A 20554-nucleotide genomic window follows, 5' to 3' on the forward strand; every position below is an offset into this window, starting at 1 on the left:
TGAAGAAATGTATCAAATTACAGGGGAAAGACCTGCCATAGTATGTAGGAAAGGGAGATCATTGAAAAATATATTAGAAGGTAGGGAAGGATACCAGACTTTAACCAATAAAAGGAAAGGAACTTTTAGATGTGATTTTTGCAGACAATGCAAACACATTTTAACGAAAGAAAAGGTTAAACGTCAATGGTGCAATCATTTATACTTCTTTCACTGAACCTGTAATTCCACGGGGTTAGTATATTTAGCCAAGTATCAACATTGTTAATGTTTTACATTGGAAAGACTTGGCGTAAATTTACGGAGTGAATATATGAGCATATAACTGATATTAAGAAAAAGAACAGAAAAAATTATTTATGCAAACATATAGAAAAAAATCCAGAGCATAAATCTGCTTTTTTGGGACTGACACTATTATTAATGCAAGGGGTGGACATGGGGAGGACTTGACTTAAGAGAAGGAAACTTTATGGAAACTAAAGTTGAAGTCTACAGTTTTCCCAGGCCTGAATGAATGTATTTCTATTGCCAGTACCTTGAGACTTGTGTCATATAAAATCTGAGTTTTATAATAATATTATTAATTTATATTAGAGTTTACATATAAAATATTTTACAGTGGTTTTTAGCATGGTGCTGAAATGTAAAAGTTTATTTGAATGGTGTCGGGTTTTGTAATTAATGAGTTAATTGGAAGTTTTTTTATTATTGGATATGTCACAAAGTTTGAAAGAGGGACTTTTAAATGTTGGTGTTAAGTGTAGTTTGGACGAGATTCTGAAGAAGTCAACACTATTTTGATGAAAGCGCTTAATCTGGTTTATTAAACTTATGTGACTCTACGGTATAGTCCTATCATTTCGTACATTCTGTGTGTTTTTTAAGCTGTTATACATAACAGGTAGGAATAATAACTTCCTATCATAATGGCAACACTTTCCATATTAACTTTGAATGTGTATGCTACAGGAGACACGTGGAAAGAACTAAGCATGTGAATTTGATAAAGAAAGGATTTCGGGATGGTTATTCAATAAAATATCTGAAACTAGAGGAGCTCCAATAGTGACAAGAAGAGGAAAAAAAGATAATAATGGTAGATTTGTAGTAGTAAGAAGCTATTGGCAAGGAAAAAAGATTATGCTAGCATGTAAAACTGCTAAAATGGAGCTTAAGAAAAAACTATCAGTTTTCAGCAGGGAATATTACTTATAGGTGGGGACTGGAAGTTGATTTGCAATAGTGAGGATATATCTGGCGGGTGTCTAGAAAGGAGACTACAACAAAACAGGGTACATTTTTGAAGAAATATATGAAGATATTTTGTATGGAAGATGTGATCAGTAGTAGGAGCTCAGACAGAATTTACATATTCTCCAAGGTACAAAATTTGGGCTAGGCTAGACAAACCTATATTGCACAGGAACATGCACATTTAATTGAAAGTTTTTATACACATCCAATAACTATTTCAGATCATGCATCAATAACAAATTAAATAAAAATACAGGATAATAAACTGAATATAAGACACTAGCACTTCCCCACCTATCTGTTAGACAGAAATTTAAGGAATGGGTAGGGGAAGTTATGCTGGAGTTATTAGGGAAGACAAACTTCTTCAGAAGATACAGCTGGGGAGTGGAATAAAACAAAAGTTAAGTGTAAAAATAAGGTACAAATAAAAGAAAAAGATTATGATTAATAAGTAACAAGAATTATTTAGAGGGACTGACAAAGGCTGAAGTACTGCAGAATAAGAGGAAACTCATAGGAAAAGAAGAGGCCCATCTGCAGACTGCTAAAGAAGCATTTGCATTCCCTGACACAATACAACAATAAGGTTAATTAGGAGGACATATGAGGGATTCTAGACTAAAATTAAAGCAGATGGGGGTCCTCTCTGATAAATTGTGTCTGAAAAGAGGAACCACACAGGGATGTCCTCTTTCCCCTTTGTTATTTTAATTACATTTAGAACCACTGACAAAGAAAAGATGATGAAAACAGTAACAAAGGTCCCTGAAATGTACGTATATCCAGCTATAAATCTGGACATCTAATCAACACAAAAATTTAAACCAAATAGCACATAACTGTTCCCAGTTCCAGTAAGTATTTAAGATACTACTCAAACACATTTGAAAAACAGAGCAACAAAAATGACAAAAATATAAATGTACTATCAAAGAGGCAGTGGAAAATCTGTCAACTTTAGTGAACTGTACTGCAAAACTGTACCACAGAAGTTCATTAATTTTTATTTAGAAAAAGGAGATGCAAGACTTGTGCTATCACATTTAATGTGATTTGATTCAGAAAATTGTGTGAAGGGGTAAACTGAGCCTGAAAATAGGGACATACAAATATGGACATCCTGTGTAGGGATAAATTAAGCTTAAAAATTGGAACGTTTCACTCTCTACACAAAAAAATTCAGAGCCAGAAAAATATTGTCAAAAATATCTGTTTGATCACTGCCAATATTATTGTAAAAGAACAGTAATAACTTCTCACCTACCCACTGTCACTATACTTATCCAGTCCATAAACTTTTTTCTTTCTTCGCAATTTCATAGATTTCCTTGGGGGTGAGGTTCAATGCTTCCTGTATTTAAACAGGTAAAACAATTACATATAGGTGCCACGTAAGTCCCACAACTGGTCTAGGTTAGGCATGATGTACTTTATGTATGGTTCTTGGATATGAATGATTTAAGTTATCAGTTACTTTTGCAGTCTGTCAGCAGGGGCATGTCTAAACTGTCTACAAATTTCTAGCATTATCTTTTGAGTCTCTGCTTTTGTCATGTCATCTATAACTATCAGAATCTGGCTTGATTTTGTTTATTACAAAGGCTGATACAACAATAACTTGAAATTCATTTAAGTCAAGCTAAGTATTAAAATAGGTCTACTTCTTAACTTCGCAGTTTTAAAACTTCGAATTTCTTATAGTCAAGACCAGAAGATCGAAGTTTTGAAACTTCAAACTGTTTAAATGAAGATCACCGTACAGAGCGGAACAGTATATTTACTATTTTCCTCACTGTAGTGGGATCTTGGAGTTGGTATGTTTATATTTTATAGCAGGGGATGTGGAGGGTGCAGGGGGGCTTGCCCCCCAGCAAAAATGTTAAAAAAAGATTTTTTGTTTTTATTTTTTTTTTTATTTACATTTAGAAATTTCAAAACTTCGATCTTATGGTCTTGACCATAAGAAAGAAGTTCTGAAACTTCAAAATTTAGAAGTAGACCAGTTAAAACATTTCTTCTTTGTTATTTCACATCCAGCCTAGCCCTACCTCTTTCAGAAGCAGGCAAGCTTTGTTTTCAATCTGGCATTTTATCTGATGTAGGTTTTTTTCCTGGAATATCACTTTCTTTGGACTTTACTAGTCTTCTATCTCCAAACTCCAAAAGCCTACACCTTAACTTGGTTCGTGGGTTATGTTTTACTCGTCTTCTTGTTTTAGCTCACTAACATAGCTATTTAGCCATTTTCTCCACAAAGAGTGCATGCAGTGTCAATGACAATGGACCTTAAGAAATGAACAACAGAAATGCATTTTTCTATGTGAAGCATCCTAAAAACTATGCAATATCACACTTTTTAAGTTTCCTCAATTAAAATAAAACTTATTCAGTTATATATGTATTTTTGTCCTTTGAAATGTGTTTTGTTAAACAGTACACACACTTAGACCTCCTGCCAAAGCAATTTGGATATTAGAAATGCACTTGACAAAGGTAAAATGTGTCTTTTCTTAGCAGTAAAGAAAGCAGAATCCTGCTTTATCCTAAACCCTCTTGCACCCACTATGACCATTGTCACCACGTCAACAATATGCTTTACAAAAGTTTTTGCAGTGATCAAGGTTAAATCCAAAAATACAGTTAGAGCTGTTTATCAGGGACAATGAAACAACCCGTCTGCAAACTGACTGCCAATAATGCATTATGAAGAGTTATGTCAAACATCTGCAAACAACTGTACACCTTTGCTCAAGGCCAACAAAGGAAAAACTTGTAGCCTCTAGCAACACTGTAAAACAGTGCATACATTCATTGGTCTTGTTGTCCTGAGATCAGCATATCGTTTGTCATTCCACTACTGTGAGTGCTATAGTTTCAAGTCCAACTCAGTAAACTCATGTATTCATCAGTCAGCCATCTTGCAAATTGATAATCTATGTCACAATGCATGGCAGACATGCACTGGTCATACTTACCTGAGCGCTGCATATACCTCTCAACCTCTTAGTGTAAGAAATCTGGACAAAGCTCTACAAAATGGGCAGGGGGAGAGACAAAGGCCCAAAAATAGGGACATATTTTAAATATTGTTCTTACAAACTTAGAAAGTTGCTGGAGTAACAGGGTTTGTTTTAATATACATTTTCTGAAGGATATGAAGTGTGAAGCTCAAATGTATGTCATTATTTAGTGACTTCACTCCTCAGATCATCCCAGTGATTTGCCTGAAACCTACAAATTTTATGGGGAACAGACCAAAAATATGAGCCAAAAATCTGGACATTCTGTAAAAATCTGTACAGTTGAGAGCTATGCATGCGGCGGGGTGGTGCTGTATTACTTTTGGGCAAATGATGTATGCTGTGTATGTCTGGGCCTGGAGAAGGGACGGCAGGGGCCCCTGCAAATGAAAACTGAGTCTTTTAAGTGTTAGACACTATTTATGTGCTTTGCTGGTAGTGTGTTTGCTAGGCTGAAGAGGAGATGCAACTATTTTAATACACTGTTTAATAAGAATAATGCATATTTTACACATAGTGGAGAATAGCTTGCTTCTTTCGTATGGTTATTACTACATCTCATTTTGGTGGCAGCAAGACAGACTATGCTGGGTTTATGATGAGTAGTTTGGTTTAATGTATGGGCACAACTGAGAAGGAACAGTTCCTCAAGCAGATTGGGCAAATCTGTTTTTTTATTTTTTTTAGGGCAAGAATCTTTATAAAAGTATTTTAATAATTTATCCATACCTGGGTCTTGACTGAATTTCTCTGGAGATTATTTCCAAATCTCTGTCTGTATCTTGCCTGTATGTTTGGGGCCCCAGCAAATGTCAAGTTCAGTATAAGCATCATCCTAACAATGCCATCCATCCTAAGCAACCTTTTATTTCATGCTGCAAACTTTTAGGAGCAGTATCCATAGACAGACCTGCAGCTACAAGCTTTTACATTGCAACAGGCCTATGTATCACACTATCACTATGTTGAGCTGTCTAACAAAGAGGCAGTTAGAGTTAATGGCACTTAGTTGCAACAGTGATACATTGCAACAAGTCTATGTACAGGTCTGGACTTAAAGTGAAATGATGACTGGACCTACATTTCAACCCCCCACACACACACACACCTTCCAGTCCTCTCCTCTGACTCCTTCTCCTTTTGGGCTCCCCATACCATCCACATTACCTGTTTTTTCTTTATCTCACATTTTGCCTTACTTTAAGCTTTTTTAAGAAGCCATAACTTTCTATATGCTCTGAAGTGCATTTTACACAACCTTTTCATCCAATAATAGATTGAACAGAAATTATGATTAAGGAAACAAATTCACTGTTGTGGTTCAGCTTTAGTTTTCCTTGCATCCTTCAACACACCTTTCCTGAACAAGACAGCCCAGTAATAACCATTTAGGAAATACTTCTGTGTCACTGTTAGATAGAGGCACAGTATACTAACCTCGAAAAGGGCATAGCAAAATAAATTTAAAATGGGTGGCGAAAGCCAAACACATTCTGGCTAGGCTTATAAATGCCCTAGGGCAGATAGCCTAGTATGAACCTATGAACCTATGAACCTATGAACTCAGGTCAGGGCCGAAGAAGCCACATGTTTACAGATGGTCTGGGATGCATTTTAGAGCATTTTCTCAACATTTTACTCCAATGGTTGCCTAAATAAAAATTATGAAGAAAAAAATAATTTAAGTCTTATTTTTTTCTTTCAAGGCATAATTAGGCTTAATTTTCAAAGTTGACAAAATTGTAGCTTACAGTAAACTAACAAGCCAGTAGTTGTGAGAATATTTAAGTCTTATCTGGAAATACTGCCTATCTCCCTAACCCTCTAAAAAAAAGACAAGTCACTGCTTATGCATCCCTCTGGTGTTAGACTGGGATGAAAGCAGAGATTTAAATTGCCTTTGTCATATATTTCAAGTGACTGATGATATACATATACATAGCATGTTCTTCACCCCAGCCGTCAAAGGTAGCCACATGTATATGTGCCTAGTATGTGATTGTGAGAATAATTTCAGTAATATTCAAATTTGTTGCTCCTAGACAGTACACCTCTCTTACACAAGCTATAGTAACCTTCTTTGTACACCTCTGAGGTCTGTGAGAAACACTGCCCTCAGCTCAAACACAAGCTATAATGACTTCATGTGCACACCTCTAAGGTTTGACTGTGATGAAAATTAAAGATGTAATATCCACACAATCTCTAGCCTCGCATAACCTGTAGCAGCTTTATGTATATTGAGCAGGGCTGGTTTTAGAATGGGTGTGGTTGTAAACAGAGGCTATTATTAGCTTTATCCTAAAAGGGTCATATCTCAGCACCATTCAGGTTAAACAGCGTATTCAGAAAATTGATACATTTTTCTCCAACAAGCAACAGCTTTGTTGAAGTCAAGGATGATAAAGGAGTCCCCATTATCCATTTAGACAGTCAATATCTAAGTGTCTGAATGTTCTGTGATATATGTTCTGTCTTATTTTGAAATATAATTACTTGTTAGGTACATTTTTACTGATACACAGAAGAATAATGTCTGTGTCCTGGCATTATTGGGTGCATGCACAGATAAAATCATTGATGTTTTTACACACACACACACACACACACACACACACACACACACACACACACACACACACACACACACACACACACACACACACACACACACACATGCATGCAAAGATTTATCCCATTGAGGAGTAATGCATACTTGTCACTGTCCCTACTTTCACAGACATTCCCTGATTTTGTTCATACAACAGTCAATTAATCCAGACATCTGAGTTTTATACTTATTGTCCAAAATAGATGTTGATACAAAATATGTTATTCTAGTAACTTTTAAGTGAATTAGAGAAATATTTAAACATATTTATGATTCTGAGCATTTATTCTATTATTTTTGGGATTATACTGAATTCTTAAGCAAAGAAATTGAGTTATAGAATCTGGTGTTCTGGTATTAGTTATAAAACTACCTGAAAGAGAAACTATCCCTGATGATCAGAAGCATCAGCTCTTCTTAAAATCCAAAGTTTGCACTGAGGTAAGTCCCTCTAGTGCTTATATTGTTCATGTTCATTATCATCTTCATCCTAACAGGGTCATATCACAGCCCTGTTCATGTTAAAGAGCATAATTAGGAAATGAATGCATTTATCATTCCTCATTTTTCCCCAGTCAGCACAGACAAAGATGATTCCCTGCAGCCATGGTTTTGCAGGGACTAAAAGCTGGCTATGTAGTTAGTTTTAATGGGGAAAATGTCCAGCAGGGTTTAACTAAGCCAGGAGCACTATGTCAGTAGTAAAATATTTAATGGCATTCTGATGCCTGTTACTTGACAAAACACTGTTACTACAACCAGAAATATCTTTGAATTTTAAGGGAGATATAAATAAGAGTTATTACCCTCATAGTTTATTAAGTATGCAAGACTGCTGCACTAGCTTTTGTTGGTTTTACAGATGTGACAAAATATCAGGATAAGATAACTTGCTGTGGTTTGCCTGTATGTGAAAAGATGACTGCCACTGATTGTTTTTTCTTCAAATCAGTAAAAACTCTTCACATCTTCGGCTCAGTTTCTAGGAGATTTCATACAGCCTACTCTTATGAAAAACTGAAGGAATTTTAAAATTAGAAACCAAGCTCTGCTTCTGTTTGCTTTATACACACACAGCAGGAAATAAACATACAATGAAAAAGTACTCTTGACGAGAGAAGCTGACATTACTGCCGGGGCTAAGAGGTATTTCCACTGGATGGCAGTTAAAGATTTTTTTTTTCGCTTTTACTTAAAATATATTACTGCCAACACACAAGTCCAAAATACAAACGGTCTCCAGCAAAAAATTTATTCATCTTGCCCCAGTCAGTGACCAAACTCCCACATTTCACAGAGCCAGTAACTCAAAGACATAAAATAATGCCTAAGACTTGCATATAAACAACATACACAGACTACCTAAAAATAATCAAACAACAACAATAATAATAAAGACACAAAACTGCAGTGGACAGTATATACAGAGTCAAAGAAACAGTGCAGTAAGGGATATACTTAGTTTGAAAGAGGAAAACAAACAGTGCGCTACAAACAACTAAGAGAGCTGCTGGGGGTGTTGGGTTTGCAGGGTTATTTACTTTTCAATTGTTTGGCAGTGAATAGTTTAATTTTTACTGGTATGACTATGATGAAATAGTTGATTAAATGCTATACACTCAACAAACAAAATCAGTTTTTATGCTGCTCAGTCTCAGATGAACTCCTACTCTCACATGCTGTATGGCAGAAAGTACAGTAGCAGACCTTTAAGCAATGTATACACTGTGACAATGCTGGGTTTTAGAAACCTTCTCCTTGAACTGGTTCATATTACTGTAACTCCCACACTCAGAATCTGTGTTGTTGAATGGTAAACCTTTTAGCTTTGGATACAGTTACACTGCTTTACTTAAGATTCCAACATACCATTACAATTTCACCTCTAGACCAGTTGCATCATGTCACAGTATATACACCTCTAGACTTCGATATCTTTTGTATACCGCTGAGGTTGTACTGCAGAGGTAGAGTCTATTGACGTGCTGCCAAAGTACTTGTTTCTGATCTGAACAGCAGTTATCTTGGAGCTCAGACATTGTCAACACTTGAGGGGCAAACAAAGGGACAATATCTAGCTGACAGAGATTGGATCCTGGACTTGTTCTTAAAATGTTTTTGTAACACTTTGGAGCTTTTTTCATCAGGCCTCCGCTGAAAATTAGCACCTACCCAGTCAGACTTTCCCAGTAATCAAATGTCAATAAACAAAATTAGTACGACTACATTCAATATGAATTAATTTCAAGGATGGCACTTAGTTTTGTTTGATGTACATTAACCATCTTCTGTGACTGTTTATCCCTTTGTTCAAACAACTAATAATGCCGTCTTATCCCCCGGTAGGGAGCAGCCATTTTAAGAAAATAATCATTATTTTTTTTTTATAGACAGAAGGTTCCTATCAGATACCTTACAGAGCTACGACTGCTGACGTTGGCCACTGGCAAAAAGTTGACTAATTTAAAAATATGTATTAGCCTATCTTTTGTGAAGTTATTATCAATAAAGTATAGCTCTAGTTTGTTTGTGTCTTTCGGCTTTTCCCGGTTAGGGGTCGCCACAGCGAAATTCCAGTCCGCTAATGATTGGCAGTAGAGTTTTACGTGCTGGCTTGTCGGGCCTAACGCACAAACTTCAACGAAGGAACGCCCATTCACGCATGTCGCCACACAGAAGACGCACTAACTGAGAATCGAACAGGCAACGTCTAACTGTGAGGCGACAATGCTACCACAGCACCACATTTAAATTAATGTAGAAATGCCTTTCTCTTACAAAATACTCCAGTGAAATGGATTCACTCTAAATAGCAAAGGTATTATTTTTGAAATTCTGTAATTCTTATTACTAGGATATCAAAGTATTTATCCTATAATTTTCACATACTATGGGTTCCTTTAAAATTAAACATTTTCCACATTTTAATTTTTTTACTGAAGGTAATGAGGTAACATGGAATGATCTTAGTATGCTCAAAGTAAATTCACATATTCCACAATTCATGAAATTACATGAGCAATTGTTTTCCCATATGGTGAGATAAATGCCAATAAGCCTTTGTCAGTTGATTTTGAGACAAACCCTTAGCAGTGCCTAACTAATAAAAGAAAAAAAAACCCGAAAAAAATGGACAACTGCCGAAAAGAAAATGGCATGCTAAAGTAAGAACCAGTTTTTAATCTACCGACAGGTTGTCAGTGTTAATTACATAATGCTTCCCTTCAACTAAAAATGTTTTATGCCATTTATTACTTGCACCAAGGTTTTATTTAATGTGGTGTCAAACTGCCAGCTCATGCTGCATTGTGGCTAGAACAACACATATCTCCATCACTGTTTGTGGAAATGTTCACAAATGTCTCATTGGTAGAATAAGATCCGTGGCACGTGCGATCAATGCAAGACAAACGTTTCCTCTCTACAACTGATATGGAATAACAACATTCTATACTCTCTTCAAGTGCTATTGCTTGATGCACTGGAATTTCTCAGCATCCATGGCAACAATTTATTTACTTACTGACATTTGTTGACCAGGAAAGTCCACTGGGTCAGAAACCCATTTTCAGTGGAGGCCCAGGAGAAAAGCTCCCCAATGAGTAAAACAACATCAGATTACAGAAGATAGGTAGTTATACACTTTTAGAAAGAAAGACTTTAAAACTATATTAAAAAAATACAGACAATTATCACATCATAGCAAACTTTTTTTTTTTTTTACAAATACTGTAGCACCTTCTATTTAACATTGATGTGAAGGTAAACACATCTTGTAGAAAAAAGAAATTATATTTAATTCAATTTAAGTATATTGCCTTAAAAAATGAGATATACATTAGTATTTTACAGTGGAAGTCTAGTCGGGCAGAGCCTGTAAGCAGCAAATAGTAAATAAATGTCAAATAAAATAAAACAGTCCTCTTCCTATACTTCTATCACACGAATGGTGGGATTTTTAAGGTTTTATTTTCTTTAGATGCTTATGGAAATTCTCTCAATGACCTGGACCAGAATATGAAGTCTGTGTTTTAGTTTTTTAATCTTTCTATCTTCTTTTTTTCCCTTTCCCCCTGGTGTTGTGTTCTCCCCTTACTTTTTTTTCCTTTTCTTATTGCTACATGTAATAATTGCCAGTGTAATTAACTTGTTTGATGTATTTTTTATTGTTCATAGGCGGGTACTAGGCTATCGGCCCTAAGGCCTATACAAGCCTAGCCAAAAAGGTACCCTGGCTTTCGCCACCCAAGAAAATTATTTTCCTGTGCCCCTGTTGAGGAGAGCCACAGAGGTGATCCCCGGGGTGAATTTCCTATTTCCCATCCAATCATCAAGATTTTTCTTGAAGAGTGCTAATGAGGAGCTTTGTTTGACACAGATAGGTAGTTTGTTCCAAGGTATGGGAAGTCTCTGGGACAGGAATCTATCCCTCCAGCATGTTCTGTTTATTGTAGTGACCAAGTTTAGGTCCCTAGAGCGTGTAGCTCGGAGGATTGGGATTTCTTTAAGTGGAACTTGTCCAACAGCTCTGTGTTTGACATAGCTTTGTATGTTAGGCAGAGATCTCCTCTGAGTAGGGGATATGCGACGGATTAAAGCTGGAGTTTTTTGAGACGGTCTGTGTAGGGCATCTGTTTGAGGCTGGTAATCCTCTTTGTGAGGTATTTCTGCAGCCTTTCCAGTTGTTGTAGATGTCTTGTGAGGTACATACCAAAAGGGGCGTTGTACTCTATAATGGGTCTAATGAGTGACGAGTAGAAGGGAACAATGACCTCTTTTTTCCTGGATGAGAAACCTTTTGTGATGAAGTGTGCCACGTATAAGGATTTCTTGACTACTGTGGCAATGTGATTATCAAAGGAGAGACTACTGTCTACCTGTGTCCCAAGGTCTCTTATCACACTTTTGGTGTTAAGTAGACTACCACCTATGTGGTAGCTCATGAGTACAGAGTTTTAACCAAAGGAAATGACAATGCACCTTTTGGCATTGAGCTTGAGGCCATGGCTTTGACACCAGGTATCTATCTCAGTGAGGCCCTTTTGTAGGATGTCCACATCATTAGGAGTTTCAATTACGGCTCCTCGTTTGCAGTCATCTGTGAACTTCGTTAGCCAAAGACCTTCTGTGTTAGACTGTACTTCTACCAAACAGGCGAGGACCCAGGATTGAACCCTGTGGTACTCCACTTGTTACTGGTCTGAAGTCAGATTTGGAGTCTGCTACTTTCACAATGCGGGTTCTGTCAGTGAGCCAGTTGGCAACCCATCTTGTGACATAGGGATTTATACCTACTTTAGTGAGTTTATCTATAATTCCAAAGTGGGGGATGGTGTCAAAAGCCTTGGCAAGATCTAGATCGGCTGTGTGAACCACCTTACTCTCATCTATGGCTTTGGTGACTGCTTCAAATAAGTCTATCAAGTTTAGGAGACATGATCTGCCTTTTACAAACCCGAACTGGGTGGGGTCCAGAGTCTGGAGATTACCAATGTCTTTGTTTACAAGCTCCATGATGATACGTTCCATGGCCTTGCAGACCAGGCCCGTTAGGCTAAAGGGGCAGTAGCTCCCAGGGTCCGTGGTGGCTCCTCCTTTGTGGAGTAGGATAACCATCGCTGTGCACTATTCAGTGAGCACAAAACCTGAGGTGAGGCTATGATTGAACATGGTGCTTAGGTGGGGTGCCAGTTCATTCTGTAGTTCATGTAGAATGCAGCCTGGGATGTTGTCAGGTCCCATGGATGCTGTGTTCTTGGCTTTGGAGAGTTTGTTTTTTACCTGTGCAGCCATGTTTACAGGAACTTTGCATTCTTCCAGTATAGAGATGGGTCCTTTAGGGGGTAGGGTGTAAAGTTAGCACTGAACCTATCTGCCAGGATGTTGGCAATATCAGTTGGTTCTGTATATTTAGTGCCATTGTGCTGTAACTCAGAGCAGATCTGAGTGTTGCCATTGAGATTCTTGACATAGCTATAGAATGCTTTGTGGTTGCCTTTAGAATCAGTGGCAATTTTGTTTTCATAACTAGCTTTGGAGGATTTTATGAGAGATCTCAGCTTCTTACTGAGGCTGACCAGGGAGTTCTTCCAGTCATGGGATTTTACTCTTTTTTGCAACAGCTTCTTTCTTCTGTTGTAGAGTTTGTTTATGGCAGGGGACCACCAGATTGGCTTCCTTTTTTTTGGAGGATAGCATCTTGGTTCTGTTAGGGATAGCACGATCCATGCAGTCGTGTAAGTGCTTATAAAGTGCATTTCTGTAGGATTCAGCAGTCATACCTCTATTGTACATCTGCATGGGTGTCTTGAAGTTTGCCACTTCTGTCTAAAGAAGCGTGAAGTTGGCTTTAGATAAATTTTTTATGGTGGTTTCCCTAATGGGGGATGGGGGCAGGATGTGGATGTCTAGGCTGATTAGCTTGTGGTTGGACCTGACCAATGAGGAACTGACCACTGGTGTGGAACACCGGTCACCCATGTTGGTAATGACCAGGTCTAGGATACTGCTGCCCCTGGTGGGGGTGTGGATAAGTTGATCCAAGGTGTTGGAATTAATGAATTCCAGAAAACGTTGAGCAAAAGAGTTGGTACATGAGTAGTTTTCCCAGTTAATGGTGGGGTAGTTGAAATCACCCATTATTAGGGTGTTGGGTTATACCCTAATATTTTCCAGTGTATCAAGAAATGAGGAGCGGGAATCCTGGGGCATGATGGGGGATCTGTAGCAAGTTACAATTTGGATTGCGGTCTTGCCCAGAGTTAGTTGCACTTGGATAATCTCGGATGCATTATGCTGTGCAACTAGCCTGGAGGTGTGAATATCCTTAATGAATATGGACACGCCTCCACCTTTAGCGTTTCGGTCCAGGTTAGGTGGCCAAAAGGTGTGGTATAAATTATAGCCTGGTAATGCAGGGGTGCCCTCTGGAGCTTTGAATCAGGTCTCTGTCACTGCACAGATGTCGATGCTCTCCATTTTAAGGAATGCCTCGAGTGAATGCATTTTGAGGTTTAGATTTCTAGCACCGAGTAGCATTACCCTCAGATTTTGCTTGCTTGTACCTGTTACAGTGGTGAATTTGTCATTTGAACCTTGCCTACAAATAGGAACTATAGGGGTGGCAAGAGCCTTAGCCAGTATCTGGAATCCCAAGGGCGAAAGGTGCAGGCCATCTCTGGCAAAGCATTGTGGTCCGTCGATCATGTTGTCCCATGCAGAGAGATACTGGATCCCCTTAGAATGACACCGAAGCTTAGCTAATTGTTGACATCAATCCTTTTGTCCTTGTACTGTGGTATCATTTTGGGTGATGGCAGGATACTACTCAGGGCTAGGGTCATACATGCCTGGGCTACAAGATCGGAGAGCTCCTCCATGTCTCTTTTCATGTAGTCCAGGGAGGTACGTCTCAGGTCATTCACACCAACATGGACAATAACAGAGTCATATTTGTACTTGTTGTGGAGTGACCTGAGTGCGTGTGTTATGTCATGGATCCTGGCACCCGACAGGCAGCTGATAGTAACTTTTTTTCTTGTTTAGCCTGGTGAGTGAAACATCAGTGTGCCCGACTACAGAGTCACCTACGACTAGAGTTGACAGTAATGAAAATTAAAGAATAAATAAAAAGCAACATCTGTGCAAGAAATGCTTGAAATACTAATCCTTTGGTACATCAGAAAAAGATAAATGTCACATTTTACTTACACAATTGCACTGACCCCACGGCAGTACCGCTCCCACATGGTACGAAAGCGAGGTTGGCCTCCAATGTCCCACAGCTATTAGAACAGAAAAAAAGGTGCATCAGGAAATGAACAGGAACATGACAAAAGTTTACAGAGCTTTACTACACTTCTCCATTTAGAACTTCCATCAACTTACCATTCATTTTGTATAAAACAATCAAATGCACTCTCATTTCAAACTGATAATATCTGGAGATGCTTTGTGTGAAGCAAGTGTGGGAGTAAGCGTGAGATGCATTGTTAGAAAAAAGCACATTAGTGACTAACTCCCTAATTGAAAGACCAAAATGTAGAGAGTCTGTGAAAGCACAATGTACAATTGCAAGCAGACAATATAACAAAGAAAGCAATATCAGAACTGAGCAAGGAATCAAATAAAAACACTAAATTAGCAAAACCATTTTTCCAAAATTAATACAAAACAAAAGTAAAACACTACTGTTTTTAATTATTTTTTTAAGCTCAGCAACTCGAAGGTCTATCTGATACGAACCAATTCTAACATGGGATGGCACAGAAACAACTAAAGTTGAAGGTCCTTTTTGCCTCCCCCCATGCCTGTTGGCCATCAAGCCTCCCCTAATCAGGCTCACCCAGACAACCCTTATATTGGGTACTTACCCAGTACAGTACAAAATGAGCTGTCCAAAAGGATCATCATTTGGGCAGTTATAAGGGTTCTCTGTGCCTCTGCTCACATTTCCAATGCTGCTCTGCTGATAGAGGTGCACAGACTTATCCAGTGACACAGGTAAGCCTGGCTTTCCCCTCAACTTACGTCATCCTGTCTTGATTGTTCCTGGATCAGAACTACAAGTCAGTAGTTTGTTTGTTTCTTTCAGCTTTTCCCAGTTAGGGGTCGCCACAGCGGAACTCCGGTCTGCTAATGATTGGTAGTAGATTTTGATGTGCTGGCTTGCCGGGCCTAACACACAACCTTCAATGAAGGAACGCCCATTCACGCATGTCACCACACAGAAGACGCTCTAACTGAGAATCGAACGGGCAACGTCTAACTGTGAGGTGACAACGCTACCGCAGCACCACCACCGCAGTACAGTCGTACTTTTGCATAATTTTGACTGTGAGCTATAAGGGTATTTCTAGAAAGGCCCTAAACCCCCACCCTTAGTGATTGACGTAGACACCCGTAACACTGAAGGAGCATCCTATGTTCTCTCCCTGACTTGCAAGTTTTTCTCCAGATCCACTCATTCACTTCTCCTAAAAGTAGCTTACTCCCTGCTCACACAGCCAGTTCTTACACACAAGCCTTCTCTTGCACGGGAGCAGATGGCCAATTGCAGCTAACATTTCCCTTTTCTCAGGGTGAGTAAGACAGAAATGTCACTTATTCTCACCCCCAACCATTAAGCTTTTCCAGCATCTGACCTGTTAGTCAAACTTGGATTGTCTGTTTCACAGTCATGGCTTTTCCCTCTAGACCACAAAGGCAAACAACATACAACACATATCATACTCAAAGACAATTCTAGTCTAATATTCACTATAAGGGTAATATCCTGCAAACAGATTAACATCCATAGCAGGGTTTCATACACAGTGACCACACTATATAAGTAAAGTGAGATAGCCAACTTTTACAACATAAGTATGCAGTGTCAATAAGTATACCTTTGAGGACAGGTGAAGAAAATACAGGCGAAAGGACAAGGAAAAAGGAGATAAGAAAGCTAGAAGGGAATGAAATATAAGAGTAGCAACTATAATAGCAGGCAAGTTCTAGTAGAGAGACGCTAAGAGAACAGTAATTAGGCCAACTGACAAAAGCTGCAGACAAGATGGAAAAAACAGCCTGTTGGTAAGAAAAGGAGCGGGACAGCAGGGAATAGGTTAACAAGAAGGGACAGGCAGGTAGGGACATAACTAAGAAGATAATAATAAGAGAAATGAGGATATAGAGTTCATATACACTTACTTATGCCTTGCTGCATATATAAACAAAGGCCGTTAATGAAGCGTACATGATGTAAACTGTTATACAGTGGATCACACTACTTTGCATCCATTTGTAAGCTACTGGCAAAACATTTAAAGAAGGCAGCTCAGTGGCTGTGTTCTCTCAGTGCTTGACGATATTCGATGGGCAGTTGGATTATTAGGGATTTGATGTAGAACAGTATAAAATAAACATGATCCTAAAAATATAACATGGCTGTGGGCCATCACTTAAATACACCCAAAATGAAATGAGTTTGCAAATAGAACATTAACTGATTATTCTGTACCTGATTAATCCAGAAAAGGAGATTTCAGTGTTATAGAACATTTTGAAGCAGTTTCAAGTCTTTTTGGGATATAAAATTAACAAAGAGAAATCAAATGCTATAGGTGTAAATTATGTACCCACACATGAATTGCTTCAATACCCATATTTACAGAGACAAGGTAAAATGAAGTATTTAGGAGTATGGATTAAAAAGGCTTCTGTTATGGCAGCTGAGAAGAGACTAAACAAAAGACGATACAAAAACTGAGAAAGCAGAAGCTCCTGTTCATGGATATGGATAGTAAAATACATGTAGTGAAAATGTTTTACTCCTTTAGTTTTATATACAAGTCAGGCAAATTTTTATCAACTAGAGGAGATGCTGTGGACAATAATAAAGAGTTGAAGGAATTATCTAGGAGGGGAAGAGGGTAAGGGTTAAGTGGAATATTTGATCCTTCCATCTTCCAATAAAACAATGTAGTTAAGGATTACCTGATTTGAGGGGATATTCTTGAGGTACATAATTACGGCTCATATACAAAACACAAGCAGAGTTATAATTCAAAGTGGGAAGGGATGATGATGAAGGAGGGGGAAATTCAAACAACAAGGAGAAAGTCTGAGTTTGGAAACATGCCTTTCAGGAGAATAGCAGTCATACAGATTATAATATTCACAAAGTAGCAGAAAGAATTCTAAGAACTAAACCAACATGAGAATGCAGAAACATGATTTTGCTGATAGGGAAGACTGGCAAGTAGGGGTACAGAGAATAGACAAGAAAGGGCTTCAATTTAATGGAGAAAACTGGCAAAGGTACCAAGGTATTGACATCAAATAAATACGGGGGAAAGGTAGTAGAGTGGGATGAGGCCAAGAAGACATCTCGACTGCAGGCTAGAGACTACCTTCTCTACCAGGGATTGATATCAGAGTAAGGCAAAGAGATAGGGATAAGAGAATGCTAAGTGAAACACCTGCTCTGGTAGAAGTTTTAGTTGAAGCTAGAACAGAAGCAGCTGTTACAACAGGGATAACAGGGCATAAAAAATATTGCACGGTTACTATAAGGATTAATCAGAGGAGGTTAGAAAAAATTGGGAAGAGAGATTGGATAAGCAGTTTACAAGGGAACAATGAAAGGACAGATGTATGGCTCCCAAATATGCAACAAAGTTTAGAAGGTTTAGGATTTTTGCCTGGAAATGTTTGCATAAGTATTTTTATACCCCAAGCAGACTCCAAAGATTTTTTTCCTCAAGTAGATGGCAAATGTTGGAGGTGTGATGCAGACGAAAGAGTTAATTAGGAACTTATGTTCTGGGAATGTAATGAGTTGGCAGACTTTAAAAATTCCCTACTCAGTACTCTGTCAGAAATATTGGGTGAGCAAATTGGTGTAACTAAGGAAATGATTCTTTTCAGCTGGGACACAGGATTTGAATTGCCTAGATATAGTTAGGCTTTGTTCAGACAATTCAGAGCCTATGCTAACAGCTAAAAAAATAATTTCCTTAGTTACAACAATTTGCCCCCACCCCACATTTCTGACAAGTACTCTACATGGAATTGTTAAAGTCCACCAACTCATTACAGTCCCAAAACACGTCCCCAATCTCCTCTTTTATTACAATCACACCTTCTGCATTCGTTATCTAGGTTGAGGGAAAAATAGTTTGTTTGGGGTATAAAAATATCAATGCAAATACTTCTAAGTAAATATCCTAAACTTTTATTGACTGTTTTGCATACCTGGGAGTCATGCAGATGTCTTCCCATTGTTCCTTGGTACGTTGGTTTTCCAGTCTTTTACCAATCGAGCCTAGTCATGTTAGTACCCTTGTTCCTTAGTTGAACATAGCAGACCAAATCTATGATCATCACCAAATGCCCATATCCATGAGGGACATAGCTGCCACCCCAGGGTGAATTTACAGTTTTTCATCCAATTGACAAAGTTGCTTTTAAACAGGGTCATTGAGATCAGCTTCACGTGAAGTGGGAGTGTATTCCAGAGGAGTGGCACTCTCTGGGAGACATCGCTCTCTCTCCAACATGTTCTGTTTATGTCACAGGCTAGGCTGAGATCCCTACAGTGAGTGACTCTTGTTCCATCTGATTTGCGGATGTGCAAAAATTCCATTAGGACAGGGTCAAATATTGTTCTGTAGGCCAGGCACAGGTCATCTCTCAGCAGTCTGTAGGATACACAGTAGAGACAGGGCCTTCAGTCTTTCTGTGTAGGTCATGTTTTGGAGGCTCTGAATTTTCTTGGTTAGAAGCCTCTGTGGTCTGTCCAGTTGCTGCAGGTGTCTGGTGAGGTACATGCAAAGGGGATCATTGCACTCAATTAGTAGTCTGAGGAGGGTTGAGTACGGATGAGTTATAACATCCTAAGTCTTGGATGTGATGTCCTTATTTATGAGATACGCAACGCAGGCAGCTTCCCTTACCACTATGGACAGATGGTGATCGAAGTTTAGACTGCCAACAACCTGTGTTTCCACGTCTCTCATCACAGTGTTTGAGCTTGGTGGGGGGAGGTGTCCTGTCTATAATGTAATGTGCAGGGACTACTTCTTTATCAAAGGGGATAATGATGCACGTTTTTGTGTTTAGTTTTGGTCTGGGGTTCACACCAATCATTTGCCTGCATTAGCCACTTTTGTAATATGTTAACATCATCAGGAGACTCAATGATTGTATCTAGCTTGCAGTCATCTGTGAAATTTGGTAAGCCATAGGCTATCTATATTTGCCCAGACTTCCGAGAAGTGAATTCCAAATAGTAGACGGCATAGCACAGATCCATGTGATACAACACTGAAAAGTGGTCTACTGGTAGAGGTGGAATCCGCAACTTCAACAGCATGCATGTGAGCCAGTTTGCTACCCATCTAGTAACGTATGGGTTAATTCCCAGCAGGGAGAGTTTCTTAACACCTGAGTGGGGGACTGTGTTGAAAGCTTTGGCCAAGTCAAGACAGGTTATATGGTTCATAGATTAGTACTAAGCTAACTGCCCTTGCGAGCCATTTTAAGCCTAGCCAATTATCCCTTGTGAGACTCGAACCCTGCACCTTGTGCTTGCAAGGCAAACACCTTAACCATTAGGTCACCCTCCACAACTCTGTACTGCTTTGCCCTCATCCAGGGTTTTGGTGACATTCTTAAAGAAGTCTACCAGTTTTAATAAGCAAGATCTGCCCTTAAAGCCAAACTGGGTCAGGTCAAGAATCTGGAGGTTGCCTATGACCTTGTTGAGAAGATCCACAACAATTCTTTCCATGGCCTTACAGATAAGGCTGGTTAGGCTTATGGGCCTATAGTTCCCAGGGTCAGTCGATGGACCCTCTTCGTGTAAGGGGTTTAATGTTGCTGTTCTCCACCATGTTGGTAGAAAGCCAGTGCTCAGACTATGGTTGAAGAGATTGCCAAGTGGTTCCACTAGGTCTTGTTATAGATAGTTTAGCATGCAGTCTGGTTCCACAGAGGCTGTGTTTTTGGTCTTGGAGAGGGCAGATATGACCTGCTCTTTGGAGATGCTAGGTGGAGGACTAGTGACTGGGATGCTTTGGGGTATTTCTGGTGGGGGGGGGGGTGATGTCTGCACCAAATCCATCCACCAGCAAGTTCCGTGTGAGTGGTACCATCCACTATATGTTTGGTGCATAGCTGG

The 20554-nt window shown here is 38.9% G+C and overlaps 1 protein-coding gene across 1 annotated transcript in view; it reads right to left on the reverse strand.

Moving 5' to 3' along the window:
• Positions 1 to 20554, reverse strand: part of ARL8A (ADP ribosylation factor like GTPase 8A) — a 425175-nt gene that overhangs the window by 217795 nt on the left and 186826 nt on the right. Inside the window, exon 3 of the mRNA XM_044076498.1 lies at positions 14602 to 14675. Within this exon, the coding sequence (XP_043932433.1) occupies positions 14602 to 14675 (74 nt within the window). The remainder of the gene's footprint in view (positions 1 to 14601; positions 14676 to 20554) is intronic.

The sequence above is a fragment of the Protopterus annectens genome, chromosome 7.part0 (assembly GCF_019279795.1).
Source record: "Protopterus annectens isolate FY-2018-M chromosome 7.part0, PAN1.0, whole genome shotgun sequence".
Classification (NCBI taxonomy): Eukaryota; Metazoa; Chordata; order Ceratodontiformes; family Protopteridae; genus Protopterus; species Protopterus annectens.